The following is a 14,429-nucleotide window of genomic DNA, read 5'->3' on the forward strand; positions in this document are numbered from 1 at the left end:
CCTAAGTTAAGAAGTCTTAACTTCAACAGTGTCTATAAAATCTTAATCGGTGCACCTGCACAAACAAATGTGTTACAGGCCAGCCACATCAAACTGTTTTTTCTCTTCCATCCACTTCAAAGTTCCTATTAGCTGAACTTTGCAGAATCTGTCATTTCCTAGCTTTTTTAAAAAGGTAAACTAAAAATACAGACCATTGTGATGACAGGACCAGGAGAACAACAGTTTAGAAGAAATCAAACGTTGGAACCCTAACTCCTTAAGCTATTTGTAAGGAGTCCTGTGAAAGTCACTAAAGTGGTCACTAAAAGTAGAGCACGTGATGGATGAAGAGAGGCTGAAAGATGTGTTTGTCCTTCAAAGATACAAGGAAACAAAATTTTCTTCAAGAGGAAAAAAAAATTTTGACAACATATATGATTAAATGCTGGCACAGGGACTCAGAGAGGTTGTACAATCACCATCCCTGGAGACATTCCCAGCTCGACTGGACATTGCTCTGTGCAAGCTCACCTGGCAGGACTTGCTTTGAGCAGGGAGCTGTATTAGATCACCTCCAGAAGACTGTCCCAGGTTAAGTGTACAGCAGTTGTAGGGGGACAAGTGGGACACTTTACTAGTGAGTTGCACACACATTTAGAAGGCAAAGGAGCCTATGGCCCCGTCACATGTCCCTCTATTTTTACTCTTTTTCTCCAGCCCTGCTCTCCTTTTCCCATTCCATCCTTGTCTCTTCTACTTTATCTGCTACTCCTGAACCTTATTCATCTCACCCCAAAGTCTCATCTTGCTCAGTCCCGAATTGTCTCATCTTCACCAAATCCCAGACTCCTGCTCCAGTCTCACTTCTCTTTTTCTTATGTTTTAACTACCTGGTGATCCCAGGCTCATTATCTTTTCCTAACTAGTTTTTGCACCCTGTCTCTCTAGACATATTTTCTGTGTCTTACCGTTAATTAATTGCCTTCCTCACCTCAACTGATGTCCGTCCCTTTTCCTTGGCTCACAGCAGTCTGTTGGTTCCTCACCACTGCTGTCTACCAGTTGACCGTGCCTACGTAACTCTAAGTGATCATATTTTGCCTTCAGACAAAGCCAATTTAAACCCTCCTGCTGCTATATACTGTAAGTATTTCATTAGTACAAAAACATCTTGTAAAGCTCTACATTGTAATTTGAAATATTTCAACTATTGCAAGAAGAAAGAGTACAGTAAGGGTCAAATTTTTATTGCATGCCAAGTGCATTTTTTGTATCAGTTTGCAAAGCTGTAATGAAAGTCAAACGTTTACCAAAAGATTTACAATAGAATGAGATATGCAAGACTTTATTAATAATCCCTCAAAGTTCTTCCACCTTGCTTTATCAGCTGGTTTCTATGCAACAATTCTTCTTCAGAGAAGTAAAATAACAAAGACTCATAGGATCTTTTGATCTAAACAAAATTCAACACAAGACATTTAGACTGTGTACACTTTGACTAGGCAGGACAGAAGAGAGGACTTGATGGACATACTCAAGATTATACTTTCTCTTTACTGTTAGAAGGCCAGCTATGCATCAACCAGAACAAAAAAGACCAAAAATAGGCTGGCAAACAGCTATCCCACTCAAGGACAGTTTTGCAAAATTATATTTACAGAACTCTTAGCATGTATTATGCCTAACAATGTCTGTTCTGTATCTTAGGAGGTGCTGCACTACAGCACTGGTGAATTAGTTCTTGTGTTACTCACCCATTGTAAATCCCCTGTACAGCTGCAGATAAGCAGTAAAGAGGCGTCCTAGACATGTTAGCACTTTCCCACTGGTTTCACCCCCATAGATTTCATAGCAACAGTGGACCAGGCCATAGGCAGAGCTGCCAAAGTGAGCTTTGTCCAAGACTCCACACATTAATTCCCCATTTCTCATAATAACCTGAAAAATAAAACACAGCTATTCATGAACACAGAAATTTTTATGATCTTATGATCTACACAGAAAAATCTGTAGAATCTACATGAAAACAGGTTTAAGTTTAAAAAGCCCACATATTGGTGAAGAGTTAAATATGGTCAGGTTATCTATACTTCCAGAATTTATAGCAGAAATAGAACTTCTAACACCATCTGTATTTTTCCACCTATAAAGTCAAACAATGAAGACACATGGTCTAACAAAAACTGATGGAATCTGTATCAGTCAGGGTCAGTACAGAGTTCTTCCTGACCCCCAGGGCTATCCTCTAATCTTGCAGTAACTGAATATCTTTGTTTAACCTTGTCATCTGCCTGCTTCCCCTTCCCATTCCTCTACTGTATACACAATTTTATTACAATATATCCCAGCCCAGCCTCCAGAGTCGCTGCCCCAGCATACCTGAGATTCACACATTGAATCAAGATTTAGACATCTGTTTGCAGGTCCCTTTATCCAGGCTCTTCCACCAATCTTAGCTTTCCCAGTCAAATTCAGTGGGATATGGTTTTCTGGAATGATGTTTATTAACAATGTAGAAACAACCTATAAAGAAGCAGGAAGAGTGGCAGGAACTATTTATTTCCCATATTCCCTTCTCAAGGTGAAGAATTTGGCATGAAGTAGAACAGCAACATACTATATGTATTTTTTTCCACTGACAGCAAACCTTTAAAAGCTCAGAAATCTGAAGTTTACAAGACAGGAATATCCTCTAGCCTTTGAAAGATCAATGAGCTAAGACACATAATTATTCAGAAACATATGGCACTAAAGATTTTTCCAATAATTATGTATCTATATATATATAAAAAAAAAGTTGTCTGTTGGGTTTTATAGGAAAAACTGGCAGAGAATTTCCCCTACTCTGCTATGAGACATAATATTTGGATTGAATGTAAACTCTCTTAAATAGTAGAAAATGGAGCACTCACTTGGGCTTCCCAGGTATTACATCAACCTAATGATGGTCTCAATCAAAAAGTCAAATATTTACCTACAACCTTTAAGTTCAGAGATTTAAAAGCACTGACTGGCACAACCTAGTTTACTATGATCAACAAATTCCTTCTCTGCTCCCATGCCTGTACTGCAGCATCATACTTCTATCTGCAACACTGTTCAGAGCAGCAAGTAGAAGTACTATTCTAATACTGTCATTTTAAATGAAAGACGACTCTCATAGCTCAATAAACACACACCAACATCTATGTGGTGTTGATTAGATGATGGGATCTGGCTTTTCAGCAACCCTCACCAGCACTGGCTTTAACATTAGCATTCTGCTTACTTTGGAACCACCAGCATTCTTTAACAATAAACTACCTGCTTTCCTGTCCATAACTGTTGTGGTTTCATAATGGCAGGAGGAAAGACTTTAATTCTTCCTTTTTTGTCTGTTAGTCCTCGGTAAACAAGCTCCATATATTGCTCTCTGGTGAAAAAGCAGCCCCGGATTGTCATGCTGACTCCAGAAATCATGTGATCCTGGATCAAGCCAGGAAGTGGCTTCCCATCCTAAAGAGATAACAGCAAAAAAAAAAAAAAAAAGGGGGGGGGGGGGCAGGGGTGTGGATAATTAGTCATGTACTAGCAGCTTCCAAAATTATTCAAGCTGTACAGAAGAACTAAAGTCATTTGTAAAGAACTCATCAGCACAGCCCTCTGCTAAATCTCTTCTGGACATTGACATTAAAAGGAACAAGACTGTTTGGATGTGCTGGGCCTTCTTTAGATGAAGAGAACCACAAGTGGAGACAGAACAGAAACCAGGAATAAATTTCAAAACTAAATTAAAAAAAAAAATAAAAAAATAATCTCATTCTCATCAGACAAACCAAACCAAACAAACACACAAAAAAATTAAAGTGGTTTTGCATAGGAATAAATTTATCTGACAGTTTTACTTACCTTTGGAACCAGATACTGTTCATCGGTAAAGGCTAAGGTGTAGGCTTCTGCTCTGCCCAGCTCACTCTGTGGAAAATGGGCGTTCATTTCATCACCATCAAAATCAGCATTGTAAGCCTTGCAGTTGGCATAGTGAAGCCTCAGCACTTTTTCTCCAGGCAGTATTCGGGCCCGGTGAGCTTGGATGGAGGGTCTGTGAAGAGTGGGCTGGCGGTTCAGTAAGAGGACATCTCCATTTTTAATATGTCGACATACCTGCAAGAGAATTTCGGTTGCTGCCTATAAGGCATTTCCATGCATGCCTCTGAAAAGACTGCATCTTAAAATACACACACATCCAAAACATTTTCTTTCTAGTATTAATGTTCTGCACAAAACTCTGTAAGAAAGTCAAGACTATTTGCCCCTGAATGCCCTCTGCTCTCCACCAAACCACACTCTAAGGCTGCATATCCTCCATTAACTCCCACAAACCACAGTGATCAACCCAAGTTCACAGCATGCCAGCCATGCTCTACCAATCTCTCCTCTCCCTTGGCAATATAGGGATCACAGACTGAAAAGGAAAGAAAACTGTGCCATTTGTAAATGAGAAAATAAACTATTTATCCAAAGCCCACTGGGCTGAATTGATAATACCTATCACCATACACCCAGCACCGGACATCCTAGAATAAGGTAATAATATGACCCAGTAGCTGAAGCAGAGGCCAGGGATCTCAGGGTTATAATTTCAAGGTTTGAGTACAGCACAGTATATCTTACCTAGAACAGTCTTGCAAAACAGTCTCATTTTAATTTCTGTCAGTAACACCCATAAATCCATTCAAGTGATTATCAACAGTAGTATGATAAGCTGTTTGCACAGTCTAAATACTGTTATGTTTACCTCTGTGACAGGTTCTGAGAGAAGTGACATCACAGAAATACTCAGTCTTAAATATTAAATCTCTACCATGCCTCTATTAGAGACAGAGGTATACATAACAGACATGTGAAGAGACTATTCATCACCAAAACTTTTGCCCTAGCAGCTAAATAATAAGTTCTCAACTCTTGCAAGGGATGGAGATACAGTTATTAAGAAGTTTCAAAGGTTGATTAAGCTATAGCACAGAGAACTCAAACCCTCCAGCAGCTCCGAAGAAACAACTGATATAAGCACTATGCATTTCACAAATGTTAACATCTGTACAAACAGACGGATATCAGTGTGGTTGTTTCTTGTTTTGTCATCTGTAAAACGAGATGCTGATGGGAAGATGGATCCCAGGTTACAGCAGTCAGCACTAAAACACAGACCACTCCTGCTCTGGTCGGTGCCACTACCAGCATGGCTGACATAGAACAGAGAACTCTACTTTGTAGATACTCGCAGGCACCCCACTCCTGGAAGACACATTACATCAACTGCTTGTGTTGTACCTATTCTACAAGTATACTGAATTTTGGTCTTCAGAACTACCACCAAAAACCCGCTCCAGATACAGAACCTATTTAATATTTCAAAAGGAGAGGAAATAAGATAGAATTTGCTGAGAAGGATGGGGAGGCAGGGGGACATAAAAGTATAAAATGAAAGCAATATTTTATCTTCCATACTTCTAAGATTTCCCAAGAATAGTCAGCTGCAAAAGAAAGACTACTCCGCATCTTGGCACGATGAATGCCATACGCTGCATATTAATAGAAGATTAAAATTCAGGATGGAAAAATGGTTTTTAGAATTTGAAAAATTATCAAGCTCTTCTTCCCACACACCCTCCAACTTTTTCTTAGCCATCTACTAAAAGACAAAATAACCCTGCCCTGGGAGTCTTTGTGAGTGGAATCACTAGCAAGGACAGTATTATTATTATTATTATTATTTAAAAAAAAACACCACAAGGTAGGAGGGCTCCGACAAGCCCTTTGTTGTACTCACAATCTTCAGTCCTGACTGGGGCGCGCCTGAAGAAGGAGTGAGGAGTTGCTTAGCTATGGCTTCCCTCTGGGTCAAGCTGCTCGCACTCAACACTGTACGAGATCCATCTTCATTAATGACCATGGAGGCCCCAGGGTGAACCTTTGGGCCATTTATGACAGCCTGCCTCAGCTCTTTGACATTCCAGGGAGTGACTGGCTGAGGATAAGTCAGTTTAGTAGCAAATACCTAGACAGGAGGGAGAAGAGTCGAGAAATAACAAGTTGTTCAACTTTGGCTTAAAACAGTACTAAGTCACTGAGAAAACAGTGTCAAATATCAACCCATACAATGTAAACATAAATTACTTAAAGCTCTTGGTTGCGTGTCCTCCTCCATCTACTGTCATGCCAAATAAATACATTTCTGTTTCAAAATCCTCTACCATAAGAAAAGAAACGATATCCTTTTTACAATTTTCTACTGCAGTAGAAAAGGAAAAGTCAATCAGCTATTAAAAAAACAAAGCATGACTTTAGATTCTGCAAACAAACCAACAAATACAGAGAAAAAGTGCATTATCGCCAGGTCCACTATTTGCAGACTGGCAAGCAGAAAAGATGATATAATGAAAAGCTCAAATTCAGGCCTGGTGTCGTCTCTGTGTGCTTAAAAATCATTAGGGATGAATGAAGTTGGTGAAGTTATTATGGCCTTTTCTTAAAGGCTGCCACAGCTGTACAAGATACACTGTACAAAGACCACAAGAGAAACAGGATCTACTTAGAAAATTTGCTCCAATTCATAATCCCAGAAAGCAAGTACAGCTTTTTCTTTTTTTTTTTTAAATCCTCTTTCCCAGATGTGGTGTTCAGTATAACAGTATGAATTTCTTGCTCTTCAATGCTCCTTCTTTATTAACACACAGTAGTAACATACAGCTATGACACACTGGGGAGGAAAGAGTCCAGATGAGTCAGAAAATCTCTACATTTTAAAGTACTTGCTATGTAGCTGAAAGTGTTACAGTGTAGTTCAGTCCCCACCTGCACCAAAAAGAAACACTCCTTTCTTTATTCTTACCATAGGAATGCCAATCTCATTGGTACCAATGTACATATCGGGGCAAATGACTGATCGAGCAGCAAAATCCACACGCTTTCCCATCATGTGCTTGCGGAACAGTCCTTCCTTTTTTTCTAATAGCTTTGAAAACAGAAGTTAAGTTAACGATTAAAATGTGGAAGCATGCAACATCAGACAGATTCACTAGGTATTACAGTGATGAGTATCATGAAAATGCCTACATACTAATCACAAATATTTCACTTTTTTCTTATTCCATCAACTTCTCTTGTTTTACCTGTCTGTGACACACAAAGTCCAGAGTATCTAAGATTCTGCCTGCTACCCACCTGACGAATACCAGGGTATTTTTCTGTCATTAGTTTGTCCATGTCACTATCAAATACAATGTTAACGTGGCTCTGAAGACGAATCCAAGCGTTGTATAGCTTATCTGCAAGGGTCTGTCCTGGAATCATTGTCAGGACAGAATGGTCCAGAGGTTCATTATTCTCTCCTGTCTCCTACAGAAACAGAAATTAGAAATGTGGACTTAACAAAAAATGCCTTTTATTTACTAGACTGAAATTATAGTATTAAATAGCAAATGAAACACTGGCCACTATTTTGCACCTCATTGAAGACACTTTTTTTTAGGGAAAAAAAAAAAAAGCATTAACAATGTAAAGCTAACTTTTGAATTATTACAACCAAGTGTCTCAGACAAGTCTGCTGTCAAGCTTTAGAAACTGACTTGGACAGGAGATCTCCAAACACCACAGCTACATATACCAGTGGGATTTTAAAAGATGATTGCTAATCAATCATCTCCTGGTAAGTGACAGTCCTCTTTCCAAATTAGATGTTACTGATTAGTCAGTCTGTGCTACAAATCACTGTGCTATCAGAAAGTCCTATTCTTAGATAAAAGTAAGTAAATCCAAGAGCTTTTATCACCTACATCACTTTATTCTCACAGTCTAAAAGTCAGTATAGCAGTCACATCTGAAATGCATTAACCTTCTGTCAAATGTTTTAAGAACATATCTCCACCTAGTGGCTAAATTCTGAGTAACTAAAAATATTTTCAAAATGTTTTACACTTAAGATGTAAATCAAGTTCAGCCGAAACTAAGTCCAGTATCAAAGAACCCTCAATAATACAATTCATGAACAAATATGAAGAGAGACATGGTGACATGCATTATTATTTACCACTATATGACCATGTGAACTGGTCGGTAGCAAACAAGCTTTGTTACTAATTAATGTTATTTGTGAATTTTTTGGTTCTATTTAGACATCAATGGTCGAAAACAACCATGATCACAACTGACTCTACTAGGCTTAGAAGATAAAGTGGCTTTTTTCCCTCCATCATTTTTCATTCGATGAGATGCTGGAAAAGTTTTATTGTGAACTGTTTGTGCTTCCTCCAGTAACAGGAGCCCATTACGTCTCATATACAGTAATCTAATACAAAAACCATGACTAAAGGAGTCTGCATGAAATGTTTTTCCCTTTGCACCAGGTGGGTGAGCAGAAAGAGGCATGAGAGGGGAAAAAAAAAAAAGCTATGGAGAACATCTCCAATGGCACATACTCCATTTTGCCCAGGCAAAAACTGTTATTGGAACAGTTTAAACAGGAGCCCACCTGAGTTCAACTCACATATCCAAAAAGCAAAGAATAAAGTAACGAGCAATTCTTACTGTTTGTGTTTCTTCTTCTGTGATTTTTATTGGCTGGCATTGTTCTTTTGCCATGAGAACCAAGAGCTTCCGTATCATTTTGGCATCTTTCATGACAGCCTGCAAGTTCACAGTCTGACCATTTGTAAACAGTCGGTCTCCAACACGATTTATGGGACGATACCTAGAACAGATAAAAATTACTTTAGAATATTAAAGCCACTGAAAAGTAGCATGATGAACTTCAAACATTCTAAGGTAAGTCCTCAAAGCATGAAAAATAATCCCTATAAACTAACTGTAAGCATTTAAAAATTCATATATTATACTGGGACAGTCATAAAAGAGGAATGATTCCTTAACAAAAAATTCTACCAGTACTATACGAGTATAATACTCTATAATAATTTAAAATACTAATACTAAAATATGTTTTTAAATAATTAGTATTTTAGTCCTTTAACAGACTTATTTGAAGTTACAATAAAACTTATCATGAGTTACTGCTATGATTTTTATTATTATTATTTTTTTAACACTCCACTGACACTTCAGCAGACCAGTGTCTGTACTATAGGTGTTTGCATCTCCAACTCCTGCAAAAAGTATGTGCTAAACCCCATGATTTCTACAAAAGTTTTTTTTGGGAAATTTTACCTTGAAGGTGGAACCACAAGTAGATCTAAAAAAAACATGTCTGGACTGAATCCCGAACTCTCATGGGGATCCATCCCAGGGAAGAGATAACGCAAAAAGAAACCTAAAAATATACAATAGAAAAGATAAACTCATTATCACTGCTATTGTTTGGGTATCCAAACCCCCAGATGCATTTGGGCAATCAAGTTGAAAGAATCTGCTAAGTTAAACACTAGCGAGCTTGTTTAAAATAAAAACATTTAGGCATACTTTAGAAAGAACTGCCATTGTTCTTTTTGGTCATATACATGATTTTTTAGAAACAACTCTGAACAGAAATATAGAGTATAGCAAAAGAAAAAAGCAAAACAGCAGGAAGAAACAGTTTCCAGCTACTAGCTGTGACTGATACATGAAACTGCTTCGTTTTTTCCTGGCAACTGCAGACAGATTCAGAGTACAGGGAACTCAAAAGAAGAGACCACTAAATACATTCGCAGTCTTTAACCAATGTAACTGTGGGGAATATTAGGTGCAGCACTATACAAACATCAAATTCTCTGTAAACAACAATCGTGATTTGTGGGGAGCCACAATTTGAGAATAGTTGATCAAACTATTCATTGAATCCAGCTCTCTGCATTCACTAGCTACCAGTTCTCCTGTCACAAAATCTATCTTGCAGCCAGAAGCCCTTAAGGCAAAAGGCAAAGATTTGGCAAGGAGTTCATACAGGAACAGTTGCAACCTTTGTCCCCTAAGTGATACAGAACACAAAGTAATGCTGCTCTTAACAACCATTACCTTCATTCTTCCACAGAGCCAGGATGTATTCCTTGGCAGTCATTGGCGTCAGGTATCCTCTCTTCCCTAACTGGCTTTCATCAATAGCTGGAAAATAAATAAATAAATAAAAACAATAATAATTAAAAAATTATTTAAAAAAAAAAAAAAATCACAAGATACTATGTTGAAAGTTGGGTTTTTTGCTTACAATGGTAAGTTCTTCCAGCTCAGAGAAGGAATGGAAATACTGGCTAACATCTACATTAGAATTATCATTGAAATGTTTGCTTTGGGAATATGAAATTAACTAAAGAAAGAGCCTTCCCAGTATGAAAAAATAAGCCATTTTGGTGATTAATGGATATCAATATAAGTAATTGAAACAAAACTCAACTTTAACATAAAGTGTATGCTTTATTTGATTAATGGTGAGCTGGACCCCTTCTTCAAATGATCTCATTCACTGACCAAAACACAAATCAAGAGTCAACCTGCAGCTGGAGAACACAGAAGTGGGATTCAAGTATTACCACTGAGATCAAAGTTCCCATGAAATACACAACTGGATGAGACAATAGCAACAGTCAGCAATCCATCTATATTATATGTTAGAGTCTGGGCTAGCTGTATTTCAGCAGGGAAGGAAAACACGTGGTTTTGCTACTGAAAAGCAGAAAGATCATTTTTTAAAACAAACAAACAAAAAAAGCCCCAGAGATTTTAGGTCTCAATTCCCACCTCTCTTGCAGGTCAGCCCCTTGTGTCCCAGGGAAGCCAGAGTACATGACTTGAAAAAAAGCAGTTCTCCCAAGACCTCAGGTAAAGTTTCCTACTCTTCTTTTGGCTAAGGTCCAGAAATCCAGATTTTTCCACACTGAAACTTCAATTCCCCCTTCCTTCACATAAAAACCCCTTCCATCCCTTAAACATGAATGCATCAATGCCAAGGTTAAAAGTACTCCCTCCAGGATTCAATACAATGAGCAACTGTGACAAGCTAGGCAGAACGTACATAACTGTATAGCCCATCCCATTTCAGAAGGTGTAATACTTCACTGTAATGAAAGTCATCAAGTGGTGTTACAGCCTTGGTCTTTGAACACTGAGAGGAGGAATGTATTTCTTACTCCTACTTTAGCTGTGAATGTTAACAGAGACTGCGAGAATACGGCTAGTTTTGAAGCTTTTTGTGGGAAGGCAAGGTATTCTAAATCTGGCAACTCATTAGACCTTCCAGATCAACTCTTTTTTTACTAGCACAACAAAACACATTCCCAGACTTTGAACAGTCCTAAAGGGGCTCAAATAAAAAGCCCAGAGTAGTACCCTACAATTTAATGGAGTGAAATCACAGTTGTCACTCAAAAGTAGTAACGCTGGGATATGCAAACTTTCCTGCCTTTGTTGAATGTGTTATGGATAGGATGTTAAAGCAGAGATCTGACCTTTCTGCTTTAAAACCCATCACTGATGTTGTGCTTCTTCAGTCACAACTCCAGAGATTTAATCTAGTATTTAAACCACAGACCAGCAAATGGAAAAAGCTCTCTATATAAATCTTTTCTAAGGGTTAAATAACCCACAAATCCGTTTTGATTCTACCTGGTTGTGTAAAGGATCAAGGATACCACAAGAGCAAAAAGTAAGTTTAAAGTGATCCAAACACCGGGTTAATTAAGACTGAAAAGTGTCACCTACTTTCTTTTCTGTCCTTTCCTCTTTAAGAGGAAATTCTTCCATAAGACTTAGGATTACCTGATTTTCCTTCTGAAGTAAGGTTAGTCATTTTCCCCCTAGTTGATTTTTTATCTAGTCTCTCTATTTTAAAAATCTAGCAGAAAATCATCTACCTGCCAAAAATGAAACTCCCAAAACCACATTAGTTGACATAGATTGTGCTTTTGTACTTCTTTTCCTGACATACAGGCACTCAAAGCTGCAAAAGCACAGAGGGCTTGCAAATAGAGAAATTTAATGGAGTTGGGTACTCCCTTACTGCTGAGCTTATTGTTTTATTTAAATTTTTTATAAATGAGTCACAAGTGCATAGTCACTGCTAGGAATCTGTGCACCTTAAATACAGGAAAATAAGTGCAAACGTATTTGAGTAGAAGACAAAAATTTTACCTGCTGGCTCATCCAGAATGCCTTCCTCCCCTGATTTATGGTGCACTGTAGAAGGATAGGTTACTGTCAGCTTGCTGTTATGCTCCTTTCGCACCAGTGATCTCCTAGATCTTAAAGGCAAAAAAAGAAAACCGGGAAAGGCAGATAAAAGTTAATACAAATGCTCACAAAATTTAACTTTACACCAGCTATTTACTTCCTCATGTAGTTAAACTTACTTGCAGTTTGGGCATTTCTTTGAACTCATATGTGCTTTCCAGAACTGTGTAATCAGTTTATTTCTACACTCACATACATTTTTGACCTGATAAAGAAAAAATAGGAAAAAAAAAAAAAAAGACATACTTAAATATAATGAAAATCATAAAAATAAATTAAAAACATTTGACATGAAGAATTCATTAAACACTATACAATTAACTTTAACCATCAACACAAACATTATTAGTATCAATGCACACACATCCTTCTATTGATTTAATTCATTCCTTGATCCCTAGTGTTCTGCCATCATCCTCCCATATTTGCTGGAAACATACACCCCCTCAATGCTCACCACCCTCCTTTTTAAATTTATTTCATAAATAGTCTTCATTTTTCAAGTCAGTACTGAATTTTAAAGCTTTTCTCTAATGATGATTTAAGAAGGTAGAAGATTGATAAAAATCACCTTTTTTTGACTGCTCATGAATGTATGATTTACAAAGTGCTCAAGGTTAGTTTTGAAACAAGTGATTAAGGAATTAAACTTGGCTTATAAACAAATCTGCTCTAAGATGTTAGACCTTTAAATATCTTCTTCACTAATATTTTCCTTTAGCTAACAAAGTACATTAAACTGCATTTAAATGGAAATAAGAATTCAATTACATAACTCTCTAAAAATTTCACTGTAAGTAAATCTGCAAATTTGCTGTATGCACGAGTTCTCAAAAATGTTCTGCAGCTCAAAACAGCTGGAGCATCATACAGAGAAGTATCAACACCTGTAGGTAATGTACTGACAGCAGTATCAGATTATTTTTATATGACATTTACACCATCAAAATGTTCCCCTACACGAAGTGTATTTTCCAGAAACCTAATAGTTATACTGATAGGAAATAAAATCTTTTTAAGCTTAATTTCAGACATTTCACCCAGAAAGCCCTCTAAATATAAAAGAGTTCAGAACTCCAGAACAAAATCTAGAGTCTACATAGTCAAAGACAGTCTTTCTTCTGCACATTGCTATTTTAAGAGGACAAAACCTGAGATCCCAGGAGAAGCACTGATTGTACTTACATTTGAACACTGATCTCTTACTTGATAACTTCCTAATATTTCCTGAACATGGTGATTTAACTCTTCTTCAATTTCTGAGCCTGTTGCATCTGCACATTGCTCTAAAAACTAAGAGACAGAATAAAAGAAATTGGGACAGCTCTATAGTTGCAGGACTATCAACTCAAAAAGGACTGGAGAAATACACAGTACTTGCCCTGTTCAGAATGACTTCAAGATCATGGACAGCATGTAGCAACCCTCTCTCCAGAACCTTCAGCTGACTTAACAGTAAGTGAACCACAGCTCGAGCACATGTCAGCGTGTGACAATTTAAACAAGAACCCCGAATTAGAAGGTATAATTTCTGGAAAAAATAAGGCGAAAAAAAGTTATCCTGGCAGATTTACTAGCTTGCACAGTAAGCAAGTAGATAGATTTGTTTGAACTTAAAAGTGCTACTATAATTGGGAAATTAGACTAATCGTTAAATTTAATCATAAAGAATAGGACTGAAAAAATTTCTTTCAACCACACAAACTCATATGCAAAGCATGATCTGTAGACAAACTATCTGCAGGCTGTCTACATAACAGATACAGGAAAAGCTTGTCATATCTACAGCAACTCTGGGACCAAGGCTGCTCTTACGTAGCACTGTGATTACAGCTTCTAACGGCTTCTCCCATGACAGACAATATGGTACCCAAAACTCCACACTAGTAAAATGAAAAGTTCTGGTCACAAGTACTATCAGTGTCCCTCAAGATTCTTCATCCAACCACATTCTTCTCAAACTTCGGGAAAATATCAGTGGTTTTTATTATTCAGTGTATCTCTGCACACAATTTGCTTTAGCTGCACACAGCATGAGTGGCCTGAAGGCTAGGAATTACTGCTGCATGATTGTATTCCTTGGTCAAATACAAGTATTTTACTTCAAAGCTAGGACAAGACTAGAAGTGGGACAGACCTCATCTAACTTCAGTCATCTGAAAGTGAGGTTTTTAGTCTCAATTAATAGCCTATGCAGGAACCAGCTACTGTAAATGGGGAGATCGGCACCTCAGGAGGGAAATTCATCC

General features: G+C 37.7%; 1 protein-coding gene across 1 annotated transcript in view; it reads right to left on the minus strand.

Annotated features, from left to right (window-relative positions):
• POLR1A (RNA polymerase I subunit A) overlaps positions 1 to 14,429 on the minus strand; it is a 35,551-nt gene that overhangs the window by 18,508 nt on the left and 2,614 nt on the right. The window contains exons 3-16 of the mRNA XM_069796023.1: positions 13,562 to 13,711; positions 13,366 to 13,473; positions 12,300 to 12,385; positions 12,082 to 12,191; positions 9,973 to 10,059; positions 9,187 to 9,289; positions 8,551 to 8,713; positions 7,189 to 7,362; positions 6,857 to 6,979; positions 5,795 to 6,022; positions 3,871 to 4,125; positions 3,286 to 3,477; positions 2,362 to 2,505; positions 1,737 to 1,920 (exon numbers count right to left, since the gene is read on the minus strand). Of these exons, the coding sequence (XP_069652124.1) occupies positions 1,737 to 1,920; positions 2,362 to 2,505; positions 3,286 to 3,477; positions 3,871 to 4,125; positions 5,795 to 6,022; positions 6,857 to 6,979; positions 7,189 to 7,362; positions 8,551 to 8,713; positions 9,187 to 9,289; positions 9,973 to 10,059; positions 12,082 to 12,191; positions 12,300 to 12,385; positions 13,366 to 13,473; positions 13,562 to 13,711 (2,107 nt within the window). The remainder of the gene's footprint in view (positions 1 to 1,736; positions 1,921 to 2,361; positions 2,506 to 3,285; positions 3,478 to 3,870; positions 4,126 to 5,794; positions 6,023 to 6,856; positions 6,980 to 7,188; positions 7,363 to 8,550; positions 8,714 to 9,186; positions 9,290 to 9,972; positions 10,060 to 12,081; positions 12,192 to 12,299; positions 12,386 to 13,365; positions 13,474 to 13,561; positions 13,712 to 14,429) is intronic.

Source organism: Haliaeetus albicilla, chromosome 1 (assembly GCF_947461875.1).
Source record: "Haliaeetus albicilla chromosome 1, bHalAlb1.1, whole genome shotgun sequence".
NCBI lineage: Eukaryota > Metazoa > Chordata > Aves > Accipitriformes > Accipitridae > Haliaeetus > Haliaeetus albicilla.